The sequence below is a fragment of the Podarcis erhardii genome (genome assembly GCF_964252035.2).
Source record: "Podarcis erhardii genome assembly, chromosome: 8".
In the NCBI taxonomy this organism is placed as follows: domain Eukaryota; kingdom Metazoa; phylum Chordata; class Lepidosauria; order Squamata; family Lacertidae; genus Podarcis; species Podarcis erhardii.
The window spans coordinates 24,108,534-24,131,985 of record NC_138499.1 but is presented as its reverse complement, the minus strand read 5'-3'; the positions used below and the strand labels follow the sequence as shown (position 1 = coordinate 24,131,985).

The window sequence follows — 23,452 nt, the reverse complement described above, 5'->3', positions numbered from 1 at the left end:
CCCCCCTTAAGAATCTGAATGACTTTTGTCAAAAGCTTTTTGAAAGTTTAAATATAGAATACCTACTTATTTATAGACTGCACCAGCTGCATAGAAAGCTGCCTTATATCGGGTTGGACTTCTCCCATCTGCCCCAGTTTTGTCTATTCTGACTGGCAGTGGATCTCTCCCAGCGGTGAACCTTCTACCTGATCCTGTTAACTTAGGTGTGCCAGGGATTGAACCTGGGATCTTCTGTATACAGAACATGAGCTGTACTACTAAGATGCCATTCCTCCTCTATATTACATTTTGAATTTTTTGATACAACAATTCTAAGTGGTTGGTGAGGCAAGACTTCCCTGTGTTGAAATCACAGCACATCTACCTGTTCTCTAATTCTAGTTTTAATCATGCTTTTCACTAGTTTATCCATGATTCATTCATTAGGATGATGGTTTTGATATAACACAAATCATCAGGTTATTCAGATTATGTGCCCTCCCAGTAATCTTTTTCTTTATCTAAATTTACAAAATTGTGAAGCAGATATTTAGAAAATAAATGGAATATGTTTCTCAGACAGAATCAGTGAACGTATGCAATTTCTCCTTCAGACATATAGTTCATTAATTATCCATTTTAGCAATCTCAAAAATTTTGATAGGGATTGACAGGTCTAATGGATACCCTCCTTTAATGTTACATCTGCTGTATTCTATAGGGTCGTGGGGGGGGGGTTAAAAAAATGCAATTTTTTTATTGATCCAGGACAAAGCGCCACCTTTCAGAAATTCCCCCAGGAAATCAATTCTGCCTTTGAAATCCCAATAATGTCCAGGAAAATCTGGGCGTATGGCAGCCCTATTTTAAGGCAGTACTGCTTAAAAGAAAGATGCCCTAAGAACAATTGTACTGCTCCACAGCAAGCACTCCATTTTACATGGAGCAATTCAGATGTTTTAAAGGTTAAGAACAACATGCATGTACTGTTATGAAACATACATTTGTTGAAAAATCAACAGTTTCAGTTTGAGCTATTTAAGAACTCTCAGGTGAATATTAATGAGTTGTTATTTTTTAATTTGTCAGTTAAACAGATACACTTGGTTTTATAGGCACACACACAGAGAGAGAAGGAGAATTTGAATTTAAGGACTCATAAAAAGTAATGGATTGCAGTATGACAAATTTAATTTTAGTGCATGAGAATCTGTAGTATCTGATGATCAATTATAATCTCATTGACACCTTTAAAAAGGCAAAAGTAGTTGGATGTTTTATATATTATTTCTGGATTTTAAAGTTTTCAATACAGTGCTGTTTTACATATGCATTTTTGCTTTTTCTTTGCTTTTTCTTTGCTTTGTGATCTGTTCTGATGAAAATTGTATACAAATATTGGAAATAAATAAAATGAACTTGAAGGGTTGATTTTACAAAACAAAACAAAACAAAACACCTAGTCTTGGTGCTGAAGGGCATTCTATGCAGAAAATGCCTTTAAGCTATCCAGTATTGTATTCTTTTGTACCGTAATTACCGGTGGAGCAGGCAGTAATTTTAAGTGAAAGAAAAGGAAGAGCTTATTGTAAAATATATAGCGCAAGCTTGTACAGTGTTGTAAAATCAAGACCTGAATATTGATCAAATAATGATATTGAAAAACCGACAGAGGAATGTTCTAACTTTTAGTTTAACCTTTGACTTCCCATGTAGAACTAAAGTCACAGTTACTGGGTTTCAGTATGTTATTTGAAATTACACAAGGTTCAATATCTGCCAGGTTATATAGCAATCCTGTGATTAAGTCAAGAAATGCATTCCAAAACAGACTTTTATATGTCCATACCACACTGCCATATGTTGACTATAAGCAAAAGTATGAAACTACCGTACTTGAAAAGAAAACACCGCATCCTACTTGCTAATAAAGCTATTGGTAACATATTTAAATTATCTAACTATCAGGGAGCAGTATTCTCTGCAAACATCACTATAGAACAAAAGAGGATTAAGGGTCATGGTGGTAATGCAGTGTGGGATTAAGCCAGAATGAAACAATTTTGTGGCTAAAATTCTTAAAGCGGTTCTTTTTAATGCTTAAGCACTGCAGCTACTTAAGAACAGAAAACAAAACACCCAATAGAAATATTATAACAAAGACTGTGGGTTGCCATAGATTTTAAAAGTTTTACGCAGTGCTGATTTCTCATATACATTGTCCAGGACATGAAGAAAGACAGAGAACTGAAAAGTACCAAATGTGAACTTTGAGTCACAATTGGGAATATTAAGGATTGAGCAAAGGGGTTTCATTAAAGAGGGCCAAGAGGAAAAGCTACTGAAGTTAACTTCAAAAGCCTAGTAGTAAAAGGGGATTGCAATGTCAGTGAAACTGCAAACTGTATCAAATAACCCATAAGTAGAACCACTCTACTGCATTTCCAAACATGTGGTTTTCTGATCTCTAAGGCTTGTTTATAGTTTATTCCTTTTCTTATTTGCTTGCTTTTACTTTTGTGCTTATCGTTTGAAAAGAATGCTACAAAATGTTGAATGCATTGCTAATAGAGTTAAAAATTAGATCATAGACCTATTTTGAATGCACGGTTAATAGGCACCTATTAGTTACACTGAACTTAACTGTTTATACATGGCACCTTTAAACATTTGTTAGTAGTATCTGATGATTTGGAGCCATTTCTATAATTTTCTATACTTCTATAATTATCATATTATAGTATTTATATGTGATATTTGTGTACACTGTGGCCCGGCAAGACAAAGTAAGCCAAACCATGGTTTACCAGGGCTGGGTGAATGTGTGGGTTCAAAGACAGACCCCATACTTCTGGTTTAGTTCTCTCCTCCCTAACCATGAGTTGCTGTAAAGGTTTGTTCTTGGCTACAGTTTGTGTTTAGTGAGTAGATACCATAATCACAAGCCTGGTTTGGACACTTGGTGTTGCACAGGAGCAGAAAGGACCAGGGAGGAGAAAAGCAGCTGTGAGTTCCTTGCCAGGAGGCTACCACTTCTCACTCTCCCATCAACCTGCAATTTTCCTTACTGTGTCACATGAACCAGGACTTTATCTATATAAACTAGATGGTATATGAACCAGCCATAGATATTTAAAAGCTATGAATGCACATTACTTCCCTTCACTACTTTATTACATTATTGGCTGTCGTATTAGCAACATGTCATAACCAGACTCTTCTCACTGTGGTAGACCCTGGAAAAACTCTCCCAGAAACTCTGGACTATTGCAAGACATGGTTACAGACAGTGGCAGGGGAAATCGATGCTAAAAGCGGCATCCCACCTCCTCTCATCTCATTGCAGATTAAAGACTTCCTCAATGGACCAGGTAAGCATACCGTTATGATTACTCTTGCAAAGCAAGAGGCGCAAGCAACAGTTAGACAAGGTTCAAAGTCCCCCTCTTTCTCTTAACCGGTAGTGTTCACTGGGTAACCAAGTCCGTGCTTCCCAGTTTCGTGTCCGATTGTGGGCTTTTTGTCCATCAGTTTTCCCAAGGATTGCTGTTTGTTCCAATTCTGCAGTAAACAGCGAGTTTTCCCAGAGAAAGCAGCAGGAGGAGAGAAAAAAAAGCCCCGCTCAGACATGGACATGGAAATCACAGACCTGTGCTCAGAAAGCAGATTGCAAAAGGAAGTCTAGATAAGCCCTTAGTGTAGTTTTTGAAAAAATGGTATCAGTAGTAATTCGCAGTAAACAGGTATGGAACCCTCAGCCAGGAGTTGATCTGGGCTGTTTGAAAACCCACATGCATGGAGCAAGTTTCAAATGACCTAAACAAAATAATCTAGGTGGCACTCCACACATAGGGCAACATGACCATATAAATAGTCGAAAAAGAGTAAATACATCCCTACAGATGCTGGTATTTAAGTTGTGTGCCATTCTATAAATATGTGGGCTGATGGTTTATGTTAAATAATTCCTTAAAATTATACCACAACTATAAATATTCCAAGGTGTATACATTTATTATTGATTACCGTAGGGCCAACTAAACTAAATTTGTTTTACAGCACTTTGATTTCAACTCTTACAAATGCTAGCAAAGTAAATTCCAATTATCTCAAAATTTATAGAGTGAATAAATGTCAAGCTATACAGTGCTTTTAAACCAGCTCTTTCCATTCATTTGTAAAATACTTAGGAGAAAATTATTCAAGATTTCAGTTTTTATACTGTAGGCTAGCATGTAACTCACTTTATGTGACGTTTTATACTAATAAATGCAAATGTGTGTATGAAAGATTTGCCTCCTTAAATTTACATTACCTGTTTGTAATGAGAGAGAGAACTTCCCTGAGGTCTCCTTCCCCTCCCCCTCTCTCTCCACACCTATACTAGGTACATTTGCACACACTGAGAAGGGACTTGCATGCTGCTAGGTTAATGTATGAGAGAGAAAGAGAGAGAGAGAAAGAAGGAGGCCTCAGTCACCAAACTGTAGTTTATTTTTAAACAAACACCCTTAAATTTAGCACATCCAGAAGAGTTGTTCTTTTGTACATGAGCTGGTAGCTTTTAAAGTTCTATTTTAACATGCAACATCTTTGTTCTCTATTTGCAGACTACTAGTAGTGAACTGCATTTGAAAAGATGCAAAGTTATATTAAGCCCTTGTTTGTCAGCTAATTGTTACTGGCCATGATGGAGATTATCATATTGTTTTATTACCTCACTATTCTTTCTGATGGATAATTTAATATTTTTCAAAGATGAAAACATCAAATTTGGGGATGTTTTGGCTTCCCGACATACTTTATCCCAGTCTTTGTGAAAATATATTACAAAAACTCTCAGCAATTCATAAAGTTTAATATACCTAATAGTTACTAATTCCAAGTCTAAGAAAAATGCAAGCTTTCTTTTGCCAAAATGCACGCCCTTGTCGTTTTCTTGGAATGACCTGTATGTATGAAATTATTAAGTTCATCAAATTTTAGCTGTATGAGTTATTTTTATGTACAGCATTTTATCCAGTCAAATTAAGGAATATGGTAGACTCTGTTTTATCTTTCAGCAAAGAGGCTGCAAGAGGTTTGTTTGTCTAGGTTTTCCCCTCCCCACTTCTGTTGGTCGCATGTTGTGATGAATAACATACCTCTCGCCATACATAAAAAAGCACTTTGTAGGGTTCCCTCCCCCTTTACCTCCAAAGGCAACAATTGTACCCATTAGCAAGGTCAGTGGTTTGGAGAAACCTGGAAAATAGCAGCTACCAGAAACCCACTACAATAATATCTCCAGCAGGTGATAGATTAGTTGGAACAAATTGGAACCATTGCACTTCGGCAATCCTGGTTTCTTTCAAGCCGTTTTAAAATGTCGTCATTTTAATACACAGCCTCAGCCCTGCGGAACAGTCCACAGCAGGTTAATTTGAATCGTATGATGTGTCACTGCCCTCAGTTGACATGAGCTCCATTCCATGTGTGAAGCCATAATAAATCCATTCCCAACCGAGGCAAATTCCCTGTGAGAAGGTGAACTAATCCAGGCCTCACACTGGCATGTTAGCCCTCCATAATTGAAAGCAGGGCCACCTGTTCCCAGCACAGTTAGCCTATAGAGAGAGAATTAGCATTAGATCAGATACTTACTATATTGAAAAATCATTCATATTTTTGCGAGTTCAGCTGTGGGCTGCTTAGCATGACATCATATATAAACCTAGGAATGTGCCCGCTTGATCCCAGTTTAACAGTTTTGTTAACCATGGTGTTGGTTAACTTTGAAATGAGAATTTTTTGATTTAATGAGAGCTGACATGTGAGAAGGGGAACTGACCGGGGTGCAGACTTTTCTAATTAACTTAGGGTCATTTGCAAAAACACTCGAACACTCCGGTAGGTTTTTTTTTTATTGCTTTGTTACAAATAGGTTTTTGAAATAGTGACGTAATTAGATAGCTGCATTTCTTAATAGAATGAAGAAAACTGTGCCAGATAGTAAATATTCATTAACACAGGTATGGTTTTAGTTGTTGCAAAGCATAGTTCTAGGAAATGCTTCAAACAGCAAGAAATTGTACCTTCTCCATCCATATGAGATATCACAATCTTCATAGTCTTGCTTTTGTTTTCATCAAATGTCTCTCTTCACACCCCAAAAGCCCTTGAGCTCTTAGGTTTTCACTTTTTGGATAGATTAATTGTTGCTGAATTATGGATGAGGGTCTTAATTGTATTCCTTGGGTGTTTCAGTTGGTGAACTGGAGGGCTTTTGATCCAGTGGATGACTCAGCTGACAGAGCGAAAGGGAGATAGTTTTCACCAATTCATACTCCACAACTACAGCTACCTTAGCCCCCAGAAGAAGGAGCAAATCCTGATTGTAGTAGATCATGATTGTAATGGTACATACTGCTTTTTTCATATGTACTTGCAAAGTAGGATAGTGAAAATACCAACAGTGGGAAGCAAAAAGAACGAGTTTCTGTCCTCTTCTGTTCCCTTCCTCCTCTGCCATTCTGATAGATTCCACAGTGACCTGGATATGCTAAACTAAGTCATGGCTAATAATGAACCTCTGGTGTAAAGTGGTATATAAATTATATTCAATAAATAAATGAACACATGAGTGTACAGCTTCCTGAAGAGGAGTTAGAGGCTGCTTCACTCTCCCCTGGTAATTTTGCTGCTGCACCATGCTGAACATAGACACTGCTTGCCTTAGCATGTCATCAAAGCCAAGGCTTGTGGTTTAGCTCTCTCCAGATTAAGCACATGCTGCAACCAAGCCCTGCGGTTTATGGCTTGAGGTTGGTCTGGGAGAGCTAAACCCTGGTCTGGGGGACTCTTAAATGAAACTATGGATTAACTCAGTGCAGCACAGCTGCAAAAAGATCTCAATCTCCTTTCCCTGAGCCTGCATCATGCTAAGCAATGATTTGGCTTAGTGCAGTGTTTCTCAGACTTGGGTCCCCAGCTGTTGTTGGACTACAACTCCCATCATTCCTAGCTAGCAGGACAGTGGTCAGGGATGGTGGGAGCTGTAGTCCAACAATAGCTGGGCACCCAAGTTTGAGAAATACTGAATTTGAGAAATATTTGAGAAATACTGACATGACTTGAACAATGGAGGAAGCTGAACTAAAATGAACAGAGAAATTATTTTAATGAATGGGAGCATCAAGAGCTGGACAATTAAAGTAGAAATTCAGGGCTTGGAGAAGAATAATGGCCAAGAAAAGAAATGAAATAAAAGTATAGGATAGGTCGTTTGTTCATTGTATCATTATTCGAGCATCATGTATAAGCAATAGGAAAGGCTGGGCAAGATTGTTAGCTTTAACATTTGGATCAAGAAGAAAAGGAGAAAAGAGGCAAGCTTTTCACATTACACACTTTTAAAGATATCGTTAAGGAACATACCTCTCAGATAGCATCAGGTGAACAACTAGAACGACCTCCCTACAGACACTACATTGGAAGCAAGTTCCGTTGGCATCAGATAAACTTCCAAGTATGCATGTTCCAGTTCCAATTTGGCAAAAAGATTATGAAGAACTGAGATTTTGAATTCAATAGTTAAATGGGAATAATGCCTACAATCCAGTAAGGAGCATGAGCACACTGAAGATTTTCAGCAGTCCCTCAGGAAAGCTTAAAAGGCTGTTTGGCAGTTTAGTAACGTGAACTTCCAGAAAGGAAACCTTTGGTCCAGTTCACACATAAAGCTAAACTAAACCATGGCTAAGTGTGACTATGGGAGCGTGTGGATAGTCCTAGGAAAAACTTGTGCTGTGATGCTTCTCTGGTCCTGTTGTTGCCATGTTACCTGGGACTAAGGCATAGTTTGGTTTAGCATTACAGCTGAGCTCAGATTCATGGTTCCTCTCCCCTACCACAAGCCGTACATCAAGAACCAACTTTGGCTAAAGCTCATGGGTTGTTTGAAGCAGGTGTGGGGAACCCTTGGCTCTGCAAATGTAGCTGAACTACAACTCCAGTCAGCCCCAGCAAGCATGTCCAATGGCCAGGAATGACAAGAGTTGTTGTTCATCACCATCTGGAGGGCCAAAGCTTCTCCACACTTGGTCTAAAGTGAAACAAACCATGAACTCAGGTTTAGATGTACAGTGGTACCTCAGGTTACATATGCTTCAGGTTACAGACTCCGCTAACCCAGAAATAGTGCTTCAGGCTAAGAACTTTGCTTCAGGAGAAGAACAGAAATCGTGCTCCGGCGGTGCGGCGGCAGCAGGAGGCCCCACTAGCTAAAGTGGTGCTTCAGGTTAAGAACAGTTTCAGGTTAAGAACGGACCTCTGGAACGAATTAAGTACTGTAATGCAAAGCCAAGCCATGGCTTACCTCTGGGTAGCAGGACTGCAGCAGGACTGGAGGAGAAGCAGCATAACCACAATTTTTCCTTTGCATAGTTTTACTTTAAGGATTCCCAACACTTTTACTACATAATTCCCCCCCCCCATCTGCAAAACAATGTTCTTCTCATTATGTGTTTTGTTAAAACATTTGCTGGAAGGGCTGCACTTTGAATATTTATGAAATTATCAATGCAATTAGCCAAGAACAGATTGCTGAAGAATTTGGGTTGTATTCAACTATGTTTTACTCAGAGTAGGTCCATTGAAATTAATAAACATGATGAAGTGAAGTCCACTAATTAATTAACTTTGAAGTAGGAAGCCAGGTTTTTACCTTCTTTGAAAAGCAGTTGGATTGAACTTTCATTTTACAATAAATTAAGTAATTGTTTGAGGATGCATAATTTTTATAGGGGGGGGGAATGGTTAAGACAAATTTCTCTCTCCACCCCTACTTTCCTATTTGTCCCACAGCGGAGATAAATGTGGATATATCAAAGCCTCTGAAAGCAAATTTAAGCTTTGTCAAGTTGGATCAAATAAAACAATTTCTGAAAAAGATCAGAAGCAAAAGTGATGATGAGACTCAGGAGGAAAATGCTTCAGCAGCTGATAGCCTTCCAAAGAAGGATGACACATTAACATCCCAGTGTTACAAAAGCCAGATTTCTGTCTCTGAAGACCATGGTGATGGAGGACCAAAGGCATCCCAAGAAAACTTATGGATGGGCATTTCCTTTTGTCAGAAGGTTTCTATCCACACCACTCAGATTGTCATTTCTATGGAAACTCGTCCAGATCCTAGGAAACCCTGCCTATTAACATCTTTATCAAATCTCAGTGGAAATTTGAGTGTCAAAGCTAGCTCGAAGAGCAAAGGTAAGAAAGTTTTAAGTCATACTTGTTTATCACAGTGGTATCATGAGAACGCTGAGATAGAAGCAACTTGAATTAGACACAAGGCACTGGTAGGACCAGTGGATTGACATGACTGTCTGTTGCTCCCATTTCCAGTACTTAAATGCAAGAGATCTCTAGAAACAATTTTATTCCACGGCTCACCTGTGGTTTATGCAATTTTGCTTAAATTTGATCCCTGAAAACAGAACTTTAATTCTGCTTATTATTTAATTTGCATGTCAGAATATGTGTATGGTTTAGTTACATTGAGGAAACTGCTAAAATAATTTAAAATAATATATGTGCTTGAAACGGAAATAATGCAACACTTATAATATGCTTTGGACTCTGAACTAGAATACAATTTGTTTATATTGATTAATTTGCAAGCTAATTTGCAAGCTATCAACTTGAGTAAAGCATTGGCTCCATAAGATGCAATAGCATATAAAAGTACCAAATGATTTATTGAATATGCTCCTGCATTATATGTGTATGAATGACACCCATGACTGTGTTCTAAGAAACTTTGTGGTATCTACTATGTGCTCAGAGGATCAGTACAATTCACCATCATAGGCCCAGTTCAGATAAACCAAGGTTTAGAACTCGGAAGATTGCTCCATGTGATCTTGTGCCTCCCCTCTTGCACATATTAATTGTTACCACCACCACCTTTCTACCTAGGTTTGGCATTAGTTGTTAGTACTAACCCAGTGCAAAAATTAACCAGATAATTTTAGTGAGCTTCTGGATCAGTTCAGACAAAATGTGAAACCATAGTTTAGCATTTCAAAAACAATAGGAGAATTTCAATGTTGAATAAATCAGTTTCTTGTGGTGCCCAGACACAGGAAACCATAATCTATTCTACCTGTGGTTATTTAAACCAACTAGTTCAAATCCTCTAGCTGTAGTTTCAGAGCCTGAATTATTCAGACTAACCACAGCTAAAATAAACATGTGTTTCCCCAGATTCAGATATAATGGTAAACTGTGGTTAATTCAAAACTAAACGTGGAAGCTTTCAATTGTTCCCCTTGATGCATAAAGAGAAGAATGAAGAGATGAACATGTATGCCTGAGGCTCATTGCAGGATGTTCTCACAATGTTAAGCCATGAGGGCTGGGGAATTTGTGACCCTCCAGAGGTTGTTAGACTCCATCTCTCAACAGTCAGTACTGCCAACCATCAGATTTGATGATAGTTTTTATCTGGAAGGCCTCACTTCCTTCATTCTAGCGTTACACGATTACACATGAATTGGGCTTATGAGTGTACTAGGTTTCATTCTGATCTGGTTCGCTGATGTCAAATATACAAGAGTGAGTGTGGAGTGCTTTGAGGAGTGTGCACAATTCTGTGGTCTTTCCCTTTTTCCTGTGACCTGGTTTTCCTGGAGCCTAGTGAGTGGCATGTGAATATCACCCAACAGAATTTGAGACATCTGTCCCGTTTGTTCGATAAAACAATGGACTATGATTGCCATTATGGGAACAACTCTAGACAAACCTTGAGCTCATACACTCCGCTGCCACTTCTCCTATTGTGGCACAGCCACAAAGAGAAGATCAGAGAGCTTTGGCTTCCAATTTTGACTAATAACAGCTTGTCATTTTGTCCAAACCAGGACAAACTATGGTTGATCTTAACCATAGTTTATTAAGGCAAGCTGGCTGTGTAAGCAAAGGTTTGGTGTTGACTTGTTTATATAAAACACAGATAAGACAAATTGCAGTTTGTCTTTATTCCAACAAGACAACGAACTGCAGTTAGTCAAAAGAAGAAGCAAAAACTTCCAGTTCCTTTGCCAAAAATGCTCAAAGAAGGGGGGGCGGTCACATGAGATGGAGTCTCATCAAGGGTCATTCCTATAATAATAAACCATAGCTGTTAAGTCTGAACAACCGTAGAACATTTGGTCTTTTATTGAAATATTGGAAGCGTACTTGTTATGGGTTAAGGGGGGCTGCTTGTGCGTAAATGGTTGAGCTCTAAACTCATGCAATCAGTTTCTAAACTCTCCCAGTCAGCGGAGCCATGGGTGCATGGCTACCTCAATCGCTGGCAGAATCCGTCAGTGGGCGTTTCCGGAATTTGCGCCAACATAAGAGTTCTTTGACGGAAACTCTCCTTCGGGATTCTCGGCGTGACAGCTTCCTGCGCGGAGTAGGCGTCCCCAGCGGAGGTCCTGAGCCTTCCGCGCTGTTCTCACTGGAAGCATCTTGGAGCCATCCCTCCGATTGAGTTTCTGCAGGAACTCTCACTCTCCCCCTGCTGGTTCCTTCCTCCGCATCCGAGGGTCTCTTAGCCTCTGTGAGCCCTTCCACCACCTGACTCTCCGATGGCAGTTCCCTGACATCCACCTCCCCTCCAGGACCCCCCTCACCCCCCGTTTCCCCCTCATCTCTGGGTGGTGATACTGGGAAACCCCGGAAAGAATCCTCCTCATCTTCTGATGACTCGAAAACTGCTCCCCACCTACTATTGTCCCTTCTTCCCAAATACTCTTCCCTATCTGAGTCTTCGTCCTCTTCCTGTACTGATTCTGGAAACCCCTCGAACTCCTCTTCCTCGTCAGTGGTGCCGAATTGTTCTTCCCAGAACCTAGCCATGGGCTGAGGCTTCCGTGGGAACCGGCGATGAAACGTTCCCACTAAAACCTCATCTCTGACTGTTTCTGCTGGTACCCAGGTATTTTCGGCCTCCGGTTCTCCTTCCCATGCCACTAAATACTCCACCTGTTTGCCCTTCCACCGAGAGTCGAGTATTTCTGCTACATGACTGCTGCGCTCCCTCTCTGCTACTTGCGGTGCCGCGGGAACCTCACCTTCACGTCCCCAAAATTCCCGCCCCTCCCGGTATGGTGATAGTAATGACCTATGGAATACAGGGTGCAGTTTCATGTTGTCTGGCAGCCTGAGTTTAAAGGCCACCGGATTGACCTGTTGTATGACCTCAAAGGGTCCCAATCGTTTCGGTCTCCAGTCCGACGCATCCTTTCCCGGTTGGAGAAGCACCGCCCCTACCGCTCGATCCGATGCGTCCGTTTCTACCCTCATCGGGTTTTGTAGATCTACATGCAAGAGCTGTTCCTCCGACGCGAACGCTTTCTTTGGCTGTTCAAACGCTCGCTGCGCCTCTTCCGTCCAGGCTAATTTCTTCTTACTACTGAGGCAATCGGTGATGGGAGCCGTTAAATGGGCAAAGTTTTTGATGAACTTCCGATAGAAGTTTCCAAACCCCAGGAATCTCTGCACGTCCTTCCTGGTTCTGGGTGTCTTCCATTCCAGTACCGCTTGGACTTTGCTGGGATCCATGGCCAATCCCTTGTCTGACAAACGGTACCCCAGGAATTCCACCTCTCTGGTATGGAACTGGCATTTCTCCAGTTTTACCCACAGCTGGTTTGCTTGCAGCCTGCTTAGGACCTCCCGGACATCTCGGACATGCTGCTCCTCGTCCTCTGAGTAGACCAACACGTCATCTAAGAAGGCCACACAGTTCTTATAAAGCAAAGGTCCCAGGACGTGATTCATGAAGGATTGGAAGCATGCTGAGCCCCCCCTGTAAACCGAAGGGCATAACGAGATACTCAAAGGCCCCCAAGGGGGTGAACATGGTGGTTTTCCATTCATCCCCTTTTCTCATCCGTATCAGGTTATACGCCCCCCTCAGGTCCAGTTTGGTAAAAATCTTTCCCTTCCTCACCCTGGTCAAAATGTCATCAATTCTGGGCATGGGAAAGGCCACTGGTTTTGACACCGAATTTACGGCCCGGAAGTCCACGACCAGCCTGGGTTTAGTAGTGTTTTTTTGTCCACAAAAAACACTGGGCTACCCCCCACCGCTCTTGACTCCCTGATGAAACCTCGTTTCAGGTTCTTGTCTATGAACTCCCTTAACTCCTGCATCTCCCTGTCCGACATGGCGTACAGTTTGCCCACTGGTAGCTGGGCTCCTGGGAGTAGGTTAATTTGACAGTCAAAGGGTCTATGCGGGGGCAATCTATCTGCTTCCTTTTCGCTGAAGACGTCACTCAGGTCGGCGTATTGTGGTGGTATTTCTCCCTTTTCCCCCACCACCATCCCTGCCAGACTTGCCCTGGCCAACCCCTGAGTTTCTCTTCCCTTGCAGTGTTCTAGGCAATGAGCTGACCCAAAAGAGACTGTCCGCTGGTGCCATCCCACTAGCGGGTCATGTAGCGCCAGCCAGCTCATTCCTAATATGATGGGCGGCCCCGCCAGGGTGGCTACATGAAATGCAATGACTTCCGTGTATCTTGCCACCCTCATTGTCATGGGGACCGTTTGTTGGTTCACTTCTCCTCCCAGAAGTTCCCTCCCATCAATCGTTGTCACCTGCAAGGAATTACTTAAGGGCAGCGTCTGTATCTGGTGCTCTGATGCAAACTCCTTACTCATGAAATTGCAGGAGCTGCCTGAGTCTAACAGGGCTTTTATCATGAGTGGATGTCCATTGGGTAGCTCTAGCAGCACCTCTACGACTAGAGCCGCTCTTGGGGGTTCAGGCTTGGGCACGTTCACTGATCCTTGGCCTGGCTGCTGTGCCCTGTCGCTGGCAGCCAGGCGTTGGCTTTTACCTGCTCCTTAACCCCCTCCTCCTCACTCCCAACAGCCCCCACCATTCCTTGCCATCCCTTCCTTTGTGGGCAGACCCTGGCAAAATGTCCTGGCTGTTGACAGAGGAAGCATTTTTTGGCGCTCTTCCCCTCCTTCTTCCGCCCTTCGTGGACGTTTGAAATTCCGCGCGTGCGCGCAGTCCCAATCTCCATCGGTTCCACTGGCGGGGAAGGTTGCTCCGGCATCTCAGGAATGCGGAAATCACTCCAACGCTCTCCTCTCCCTTCCCGCTTCTCCAGAGCCCTTGCCTCTTGGCGTGCTCCAATCGCAAGCACCGCCTTGGTCAGCTGATCCATGGACTCCGGACGGGGCGCGCGGGAAAGTTCATCTTTCACCGCTGGGGCTAGCCCTTCTTCAAACAGCATTTGTATCGGGTCCGAAGACAGGTCCCACCCCAATTTATGTATAAGCATGGTAAACTGTGTCCAATACTCTCTGACGGACTGATTCCCCTGTTTGCATGCCATTAACTGTCTGCGTACCACTCCCTGTTCAATCTGGCTGGAAAACATCAAGTCCATCGCGATAAAGAATTTCCTCAAGTCTTTTAAGGCATCATTATTCGATGCCATCAGGGGCCTCACCCAATCTCTAGCCCCTCCCTCGAGGTGCCCAATCACAAAAGCCACTCTCGATTCCTCATCGGCAAAGTCATCAAACTGCAGGTTCAGTGCGTACTGCATTTCTGTCTTAAAGGCTTGGTAGCTTCTTGGGTCACCCCCGAATTTCTGTACCAACCCCGGTACCTTCCTTGCGATGGGGGTGGGCTTCCCCTGTGCATCCTGAGCTCTCCTCTCCTCGAGACGCGCCGTCAGCAGTGCCAGCTGGTGTTCCAACGCTCTGTTTCTCTCCTCCAGAGTTGGTCCCGCTCCAGCTCCTCCCGCTGCTCCGTCTCCGGTTGGGTTGCTCATGATGCCTCTCTTTCGCACAGGCAGCGTCGAGGACTGACGGATTGCTGTTATGGGTTAAGGGGGGCTGCTTGTGCGTAAATGGTTGAGCTCTAAACTCATGCAATCAGTTTCTAAACTCTCCCAGTCAGCGGAGCCATGGGTGCATGGCTACCTCAATCGCTGGCAGAATCCGTCAGTGGGCGTTTCCGGAATTTGCGCCAACATAAGAGTTCTTTGACGGAAACTCTCCTTCGGGATTCTCGGCGTGACAGTTTCCTGCGCGGAGTAGGCGTCCCCAGCGGAGGTCCTGAGCCTTTCGCGCTGTTCTCACTGGAAGCATCTTGGAGCCATCCCTCCGATTGAGTTTCTGCAGGAACTCTCCCTCTCCCCCTGCTGGTTCCTTCCTCCGCATCCGAGGGTCTCTTAGCCTCTGTGAGCCCTTCCACCACCTGACTCTCCGATGGCAGTTTCCTGACAGTACTGAACCGGGGATGAAATACTACTTAGCATATACTAACTAAATCAATATGCTATAGATTTATTTTTTAAAAAAATGATAATTCAACTATCCTTTGGTTTGAAGTTGGGGGGGGGCACGGAATCCATGATGAAATTATGAAATCAAGTTCCAAATTTTATCCACTAATTCCATTAATTATTGGAAGAACACAAAGCTTAACTGAAAAGCATGGATCATAAGTGGTTTATCATTCAGCGTTTGGCTTTAGTGCTATTTTTTAATGCTATGTTGGGGAATCTCATAATAAAAGTCATTTAAATTGTACATTTTCCTCACTGGATATTGGCCAGGTTTTAGTGAGTTGGCATAAGTAGCTTAAGAGATAAAGATAGCGATTTGTAGCTGAGAAATATAAGTTCCAGGCCAAGCGAGGTGATTTATAGCTTTTTCATCAGGAATCTTCCTTCTCGGGCCAATAAATCTTAGCACTTTTTATTGTTTTAAAAGTTAAAAATGAAAAATTTAAGGTTCATAGAACATGAAAGACTGTGGAAGTGCTAGAGGCCAAAATAATTTTTATCCATTAATAAACTGCTGTACAGACAAGAGGAGCTAAGGCATTCCCACCCTTTTCTAGTTGTGTCTCAATTGTAGCATGAAAGACCACCGGCAGGAAAGAATACACGGCATTCTTAACATATTTACGTACTTATGAGCCCATCTCGTCAGTTCCGATCATCCTTTTCAAACGCTTTCCCTCAGCTTCTCTTGTGTTATTGCTTCTTTGGCATGTTTCAATTTCTACAAGAAGTCCCTCTATCTCCAAACCCAGGGTCCTTCCTGTTCTATATGAGGCTGTAAAGAGCAATTTGGCAGGCTGAGCAGTAGGTATCACTGTTTCTTGAACTTCATCCATCTGTTTCAGCAACATAATCTTAGTGGGTGGGTGGGTGGTACCCAGACCTGGTTCCGGGTCTTGAAGGCACATCCTCATCTGCAAGACTTAAGCCCAAGTGACTGCAGCATGACAGTCACCCTCACTCACGTGCCCACTTAGCCAAGTTGGCAGGTGGCAGTGGTGACCAAGAGCAACAGGCGTGGCCCAGAGAATCAGACTGAGGAGCGTGAGGCGGCTTCTTTTCCTAGCCACCATTACCACTTGCTCAGTGGCTTGCTTGGGAAAGCAAACAGACTGTGCCCCTTTCCTCATGGGTTGTGGTGGCTGCTCCTAACAGATGTTGCCACTCACCATTTCATTTCTTTGGGCAGACAAAAGAAGATCAATGGCAAGTGGCAGCTGCTGCCACCATCTGCCTTCTGCCCCTGCCTAGAAGAGAAATGTACGTGGTGATGGTGCTATGCAGTGTGAGGAAAAGGATTGGTAGCTGTCCGGGGACTGCCATTGGAACAGGGGAGGGGGGCAGGGGAATACAGAGAGCCTCTGATGCTGCTGAGGAGCAGCTCCTTGTCCAGCGGTGAGGGAAGCCACACCTCCAGCGGAGCAGAAGGGGGAAGGGGGTAGCCAGGCAAGGGGAGGGCTCGAAGATGCGACTGAGAGCCCAAGTGCCTCACCTAGCCCAGCTGGCCAGGAAACAAACATGTCATTTCTGTCGCCCAGCTTGCACAGAGGGGTGAAACGTAAGGAGGGGAGGCGGAGATTTGGGATGTCTAAGTTCTTACGTTGGGGGAAAAACCAGAAGGGGCAGCTCCCGGAACCTGCAAGTGACTAAGACGGACATGAACTTTGAGGTTCTGCACTGTAAATAGTTTGCACCAATAAAACCTGTAGAAGACAGGTTGGAGTCCTGCCTGGTTACTCGCGAGCAACCACTTCCACACCTGACAGTAGCCGTCACTCCTGTGGCTGTAGTGGGACTTCACAGTAGCTCACAAACCATTGATTCCCATTGATGATGGCATATTCTTCCATTCTAGAAATCTCCTCCACATAGTTTTCTGATATGCAAGGGAGAAGCATTATAATCTGCCCTTCTCCCTGACATGCTAGGTATTTTTTTGCAGATGGGGAAGGGTCCAGGTGGGAGGAACCCATCATGTGACCGCCCACCTACAGTCTGAAGTGGCATGGCCCAAATGCAGGTTGAACATTTCAGTGAGAACTAGCACATTCTTCTGCAGTCAGTTATGCTCATACACATACATGGTATGAAGGAGGACTGTGAATTTAAAAGCAAACTGCATGCAAATCTCAAGAATGTTTTTAATTCAGTAAGAACGCGTAATAAAGTCATAGCAGTGTCAGACCTAATTAAAATGAAAATTAATCATTGAAGGGGAAGAACATCACTAACCAGATTGTGAAGAGGCAAAGGCAAAGTGATTTCATATTTCTCTTACTGTAGCAATAATGAATTTCAAGTTGATCAAAAAACAAACAAATAAACCCAAAAAACCTCCCAGCAGTTTCTTGATCTGGCTGTAATAATTAATGAAATGAATACTTTCTTGTTTTTAATCAGTAGCAAAGCATGTTTCATGTGTTTTAATCTCAGGCATTTCGTGTAATTTTAAAAATAGAAAATACTCATAGGAACAATAGGATAAATGCATTTTCATTCAGTTATACATTAGCTGATAAAAAATTCAGATAGGACTGCCATAGAATATATATTTTTATTAAAGTTTTACTGTGGAAATATATAGTGCCACAGGTAAGCGTACTTTGCCTGAACATAAAATTGCAGTAGCTACATCTAAAAAAAGAGAGAGTATAATATAAAAAATATGTCAGTCGGCCCCTTTTTATTTTTCAAGTTTTATGGATATACCTTTTGAGCTGAATAGAGCTGATGTTGGCATATGAAACTAATACACAAATACTTCACTGTGTTTCGGGTTTTTACAATCGCATAACTATGGTGACCATCTGCAGCAGCTGCATTTTACGAATTATTTGCTGAAGCAAATGGCGTACAATGACAAAAAGTAGTCATCTCAGATGGACTGTTAAAACAGACAAAATAGCATTGCTTGCCTTTTATACAGAATGGCCATCTGCTGTACAGATGTTATAATAAGGAATGACTTCAGATTCAATAATTGTAGAAAATGTTCATTAAAACCTCAACAATTTGCACTTGTTTACTTGAATCTGCATAATTCTCCCATGAGACAACACAACACACTTGGTTTTTTATTTTAGTTCTCACTAGCATTGGCTTTGATCCTTTTTGATGTGCTGACTTTAATAAACATAGTCAAAAGGCGCTGTTCAGAAAACATCATGGAAAAAACTACAAAGGAACAATTATAGCAGCAGAAACTACTCTAATCCCTTACTTACGCAAGCTATTTTTAGTGAAATATGTTTTTTTACAAATTTTATTTGACAGTATTTTATAAACAGTGTAAAAGGCCTCTTTTCCAGATGAGTCTTTGTGTAAGAGATGGAAGTTGGTTTGTAATGTAAGAGGAATCTTATGTGCCGAGAACCATTTTTAAAACCCTCACTTGGGAATGTGTTGTAGGCATGTTTCCTCCTTCGTGGAGGCAAAAACAAGAGCTTATGACCTCGACTAATGACTTTAAAAGAGTTTTGATTAACTGATAACCTTGCATTAAAATATTTCCCCCCAGATATTACTAATTAGGACCTTTTAATCAGGAATTTTAATAGCTAGGTTTTTGTCCTACTTTGTACTTTCATAATTCTGAAAAATGTGGTTTCCTTTTACTAGGTGTAACTTATATATTTTTTCTTTAAAAACGACAACAACGCCTCGATCCATGTAGAGAAATTCCACCCGCAGAACACGCTCTGAGGGATCCTGCTTGCAGAGCCACTTCTTGAGTCTTCTGTGTGCAGAAACTCGAGCTAGCAGAATTCCACTTGTTTAAACAGACATATTGGTGATGCATGCCTTGTGGTTAGGTAGTCTGTTCTTCCGCTTGGAGCTAATCACGTTTCATATTTATGTGTGAAATGTTTATAATGCTTAATGTAATAATAAAAAATAAGTGGTTTACATAAAAAGCAATAACATTCCTAAAAGCTAGATGAAAATAAGATTTAAAACAACACAACTGTATATTGCAAACTGAGCAATGCACAAAACAAAAAACAAATTGTTAGAAGTTGCCCCGCTATGCACCCTAGCATTTTGCACAGGCTGTAACTTCCAGGCTAGGTGCAAGTGGAGCTCCACAGACAGCACATTAAAGTAATCTAATTATAATGCTCCCAATACATGGGCCACCATGGCAAGACAGTCCCTGTCCAGGAACATAGTTGGTGTTGTGCACTCTGAACCACTGAGGTCACATGAGTCCCTAGAGACAGCAATAACTGGCTATAGAAGTGTCCTCAGACTATGCACCTATAGAGGAAATGCAACGCCATTCAGAGCTGGTGCACAATCCATTCCTGGACCTGGGAACTAACTACCCATCCATAGGATATTTGCCTTGTCTAGATTCAGCCCACAACTGCATCCAGGCAGCAGTTTAGCACCTGCTCAGCCTCTTCTGATCCAGATGTTACTGAGCAAGAGAGTTGGAATCATCTGTATGCTTAAATAAGACTGGAGTTATTAAATGGAATTGGGTCTTGAGTTCTATACCAAGTTTTTAAAAATGTACCGTATATTCTGTTTAAAAGTATTATTTAACTTTTCAATGCAAACAAGGGGTATGTACGTCAGATAGATAGATGTGTGTATTGTATGGCTCCAACTTACAATGCATTAGTATTATTATCTCATTTTCTCATATTCTTCAAAAACTCCTCTTATCCTTTCCCCTCAGAGGAGGGAGACCTCCCCCTCCTCCACCCCCCCTAAAAACTCTGTAATCCAACCAGCTTTATTCAGCATGTAAGCAGTAGCTGGTTCTGGCAGTGGTCTAACCAAAAATACCATGGCACAGCTAGGAGATGGGGCAGGCTAGTGAAGAAGAGGCCCATGACAGGCTGTGACACTGAAGCCCATAGCCCACTGGTGGGTCCTAGGCCACTTCCACTATGAGGAAAGGTTGTAGCATTTTGGAACTTTTCCCTTTTTAGTTTAGAGTAAAGGCAAGTAAGATAACGTCACAATAAAAGAAAATTAAGGTGTTGCTTATAACCAGTTTGCTGTTAAAGTTAGGTGTTTGTTTATAAAAATATTTATACGGTATAAACCTTCTAAAAATGGCGGTTTTTTGTTTGTTTGTTTGTTTGTTTTTAGTTTCCTTTGGTGCACCTCAAAATTATGCAAGCAAAGCTATAAATACATTTTGCAAACAGTCCTTAAATGGTCTTGAGGTGGAAGGAAAGAGTAGTGATATATGCATTCTGCAAAGTGAAAGGATCCATTTAAAACAACAAACGCCTTTAGCCAGAAAGGACTTCAGTGCCTTGGGCTAGAGAAGGAAATGCAGTGAACTGTATAGCTGCACTTCAGAATAACATCTGTTGTGGTTTTTATTGTGTGTGATATTTTATCTTTAAATATTCAGCAACAAAAACAAAAAAATAGTCTGAATTTCTTCAAAATTCTTCAAAATGTAGTGCAGTGGAAATATTTGCAAAATATTAGAAATCAGAGCGGTTAATGATGAGTATTAAGCAGAAAACATTCTTCCCCAACTGAGAATTAACTGCTTCTCATGAGAGAACTCTACTAAGATGTTGCAATGGCCCTTGGATGCTCCAGATCTATAAGTTAGCCTAAGGAGAAATAAAACATCAAATTAATTTTGACTACCTAAAATAATATGCTAGAGTAACAATCCATTTACAGCACCCAGAAGACCTTTGTTACTTTTAGGAAGAACTGTAAACTCTTTCCAACACTTGAACAATAGGAAATGAATTCTTTGTCAGTAAAAGCCAGAGGACAAACTAAACATTTTAATGGCCACCAAGGATTGAAGTGGAAGTTCAGCCTGTAGACAGCTATACAAATCACTAACGAACCGTAATGAATATTGGGTGTAGGCATCAGGGTCCTGTCAGTTTTGACACTGTGTCCCAAGTAGCTTAAACACAACACTCAAGGAAAGGTGGAGACCTCATCAGGTCTCTAACATCTGGGATTTTATTTGTCATTTTGGCATACCCTACAAGCGCAAAAGAAAGAGTAAAAGGGGATTATCCTGACAATGAAATGAGTTACTGAATCTTGTGATAATGAAAAGCAGAACAATTCTAATTCCTTTCTATAGTCCCTGAGGTAGAGGTGCGTTTATAGTTCTGCAGAACTAAATGTAGGAGGGAAGAACAGATGGCCTAAAATCCATGAAATCGGACACCACCTAATCCCAGGACTGAGTACCACTATTAATCCTGGTCAGGTTCCCTACTGTTACTTTATAATAGAGTTCAGAGTTGCTACTGATGAACTGGCATGTCCTATCCCCACCCCCCACCCCAAATAAATACAAATTAACTGTAGCTTGCTGATTTTGGGAAAGAAAACGCTCAAAAGATATATGCCCATTAAAACTGTAGTTCCACCTGCCAGTTCACTTAGGAAAGTGCAAAGCAGGGATGACATTCAGATGGACTGATCTTAAACTATTTTGTTCCTTTCAAAACGTTTCCCTCCCTTACTGTTACATTCATAATGGATGTAATCGCATATCCTCTGAGAAAGGAACATTTTGTTTATTAAATTGATGTATGTGCTGTGCATGACATCGGTAGGTTGGAATCCTGGACCTGACACATTATATTTTACTATTATAAAACTACTATCAGAATATTGTTAGCTGTAAAGTTATACTTTGCTGGAACAGCTGGGATCTAGTAAATAGAAGATGGAAGGGAGACTCCCGAGATTAGGGACACAATCTTCCAGAAACTTTTTCTGCACATGCTTTAAGAGGGGTTTGCCCTACAGAAAAATGGAAAGTGTTCTTAGGAGTATTGCTACTTTAAAATGTTCTGTCTGAACTGAATTTAACAACCACTCCCATATTGTCATTTCCTTACTTCCCAGTTGGGTAGTAATAAACTACTATACTATTTTCAAGCATAAGGCTTAATTGTTTTGAACTGCATTCTTGTAGTCATTTATTTAGTAGATCATTCTATGCATAAAATAGTAGTTGACTGAAGGTGAAAAAGTGTCCAGAATTAGGGTAGTATTTGCTGTGAACCAAGTTGCTGAAACAATAAATAAATCAAAAATTATCAAATCACTGGCTATCTTGTGATTTCCAGGCTGTTTAGCATTCAGTATTGAACATGATGTACCTGCTTAGCCTTGTTTAAATGGAGATGAGCTCATTTCATAAAGATCTTTGACTTTGCTTCTGATTCATCACTGGCCTGAACTCCACTTGAACCTTGTTAGACACAAAACAAGCAGGACTCCTGGCCCAGGCTATAAAATATAATTAAGCCCTTTTGAAAAGATGCGTAAGAGAGCATTGCTGTCTGCCCCTCAATATATATCCCACTACCGCCAGCACAGCCAATAAAGTTAAATCAAGCACTGCCTGCAATGGATTAAAGTAATAGATGTTCCTGAATTCTTTGTGTTTGAAGTACTTGAAGAAAATACATGCTCAAGCTGCCAGAGCTGCTGTAATGCAGGAGGGACATACATTAATGATGAATTCAAGGATTTGGTCTGTTCAAGGTCATTAATTTCTGTTTACCATTGGTAACACATCTTGTGTTTTTACAGAGCCCACATGTGGCCATATACAATGCTGAAAAACTCTCTCGGTGAAGAATGGTTAATTGGTAATGCAGAAATATAGTACTCTTGGGGAGAATGAACCATCACAAGACTCTGTTTCACACTAATGAGAAATCCAGTAGTCTAATTCATTGTACTCGATCATTGCTAGCATTTTCACTTAACTTGATGTCTTCTGTTTCTTTGCTGATGGTGTTGGTCTGGTCATTCCATTTAGCACACAATTTCTGTTAACTGGTGTACCTGCTCAACAGCTCTGTTCTTTCATCTTTTAATATTCAAGTGTGTGAGTCTCTGCATAATCTTTTGAAACCCCATTGACCGTTTAAAATTGGACAGTGGGAGGATCTGAGAAAGAACACATCTATATGGGGACAGCGCTTCCCTTGAGCACTTGCAGTGACCAGAGACCCTTTCAGGGAGTAAATAACTGCATCAGAAGGTCGGCGGTTCGAATCCCTGTGACGGGGTGAGCTCCCATTGCTCGGTCCCTGCTCCTGCCAACCTAGCAGTTCCCGCTCCGGCGGGAAGGTAAACAGCATTTCCGCGCGCTGCTCTGG

At 41.6% G+C, this 23,452-nt stretch overlaps 2 protein-coding genes across 6 annotated transcripts in view; both read left to right on the top strand.

Annotated features, from left to right (window-relative positions):
• POLR2K (RNA polymerase II, I and III subunit K) overlaps positions 1-23,452 on the top strand; it is a 245,521-nt gene that overhangs the window by 27,806 nt on the left and 194,263 nt on the right. The window lies entirely within an intron of this gene.
• VPS13B (vacuolar protein sorting 13 homolog B) overlaps positions 1-23,452 on the top strand; it is a 357,420-nt gene that overhangs the window by 252,425 nt on the left and 81,543 nt on the right. For all 5 annotated transcript variants that reach the window (XM_081873883.1, XM_081873885.1, XM_081873882.1 and 2 more), the window contains exons 35-36: positions 3,216-3,353; positions 8,827-9,231. In XM_081873883.1, coding sequence (XP_081730009.1) covers positions 3,216-3,353; positions 8,827-9,231 — 543 coding nt within the window. The remainder of the gene's footprint in view (positions 1-3,215; positions 3,354-8,826; positions 9,232-23,452) is intronic.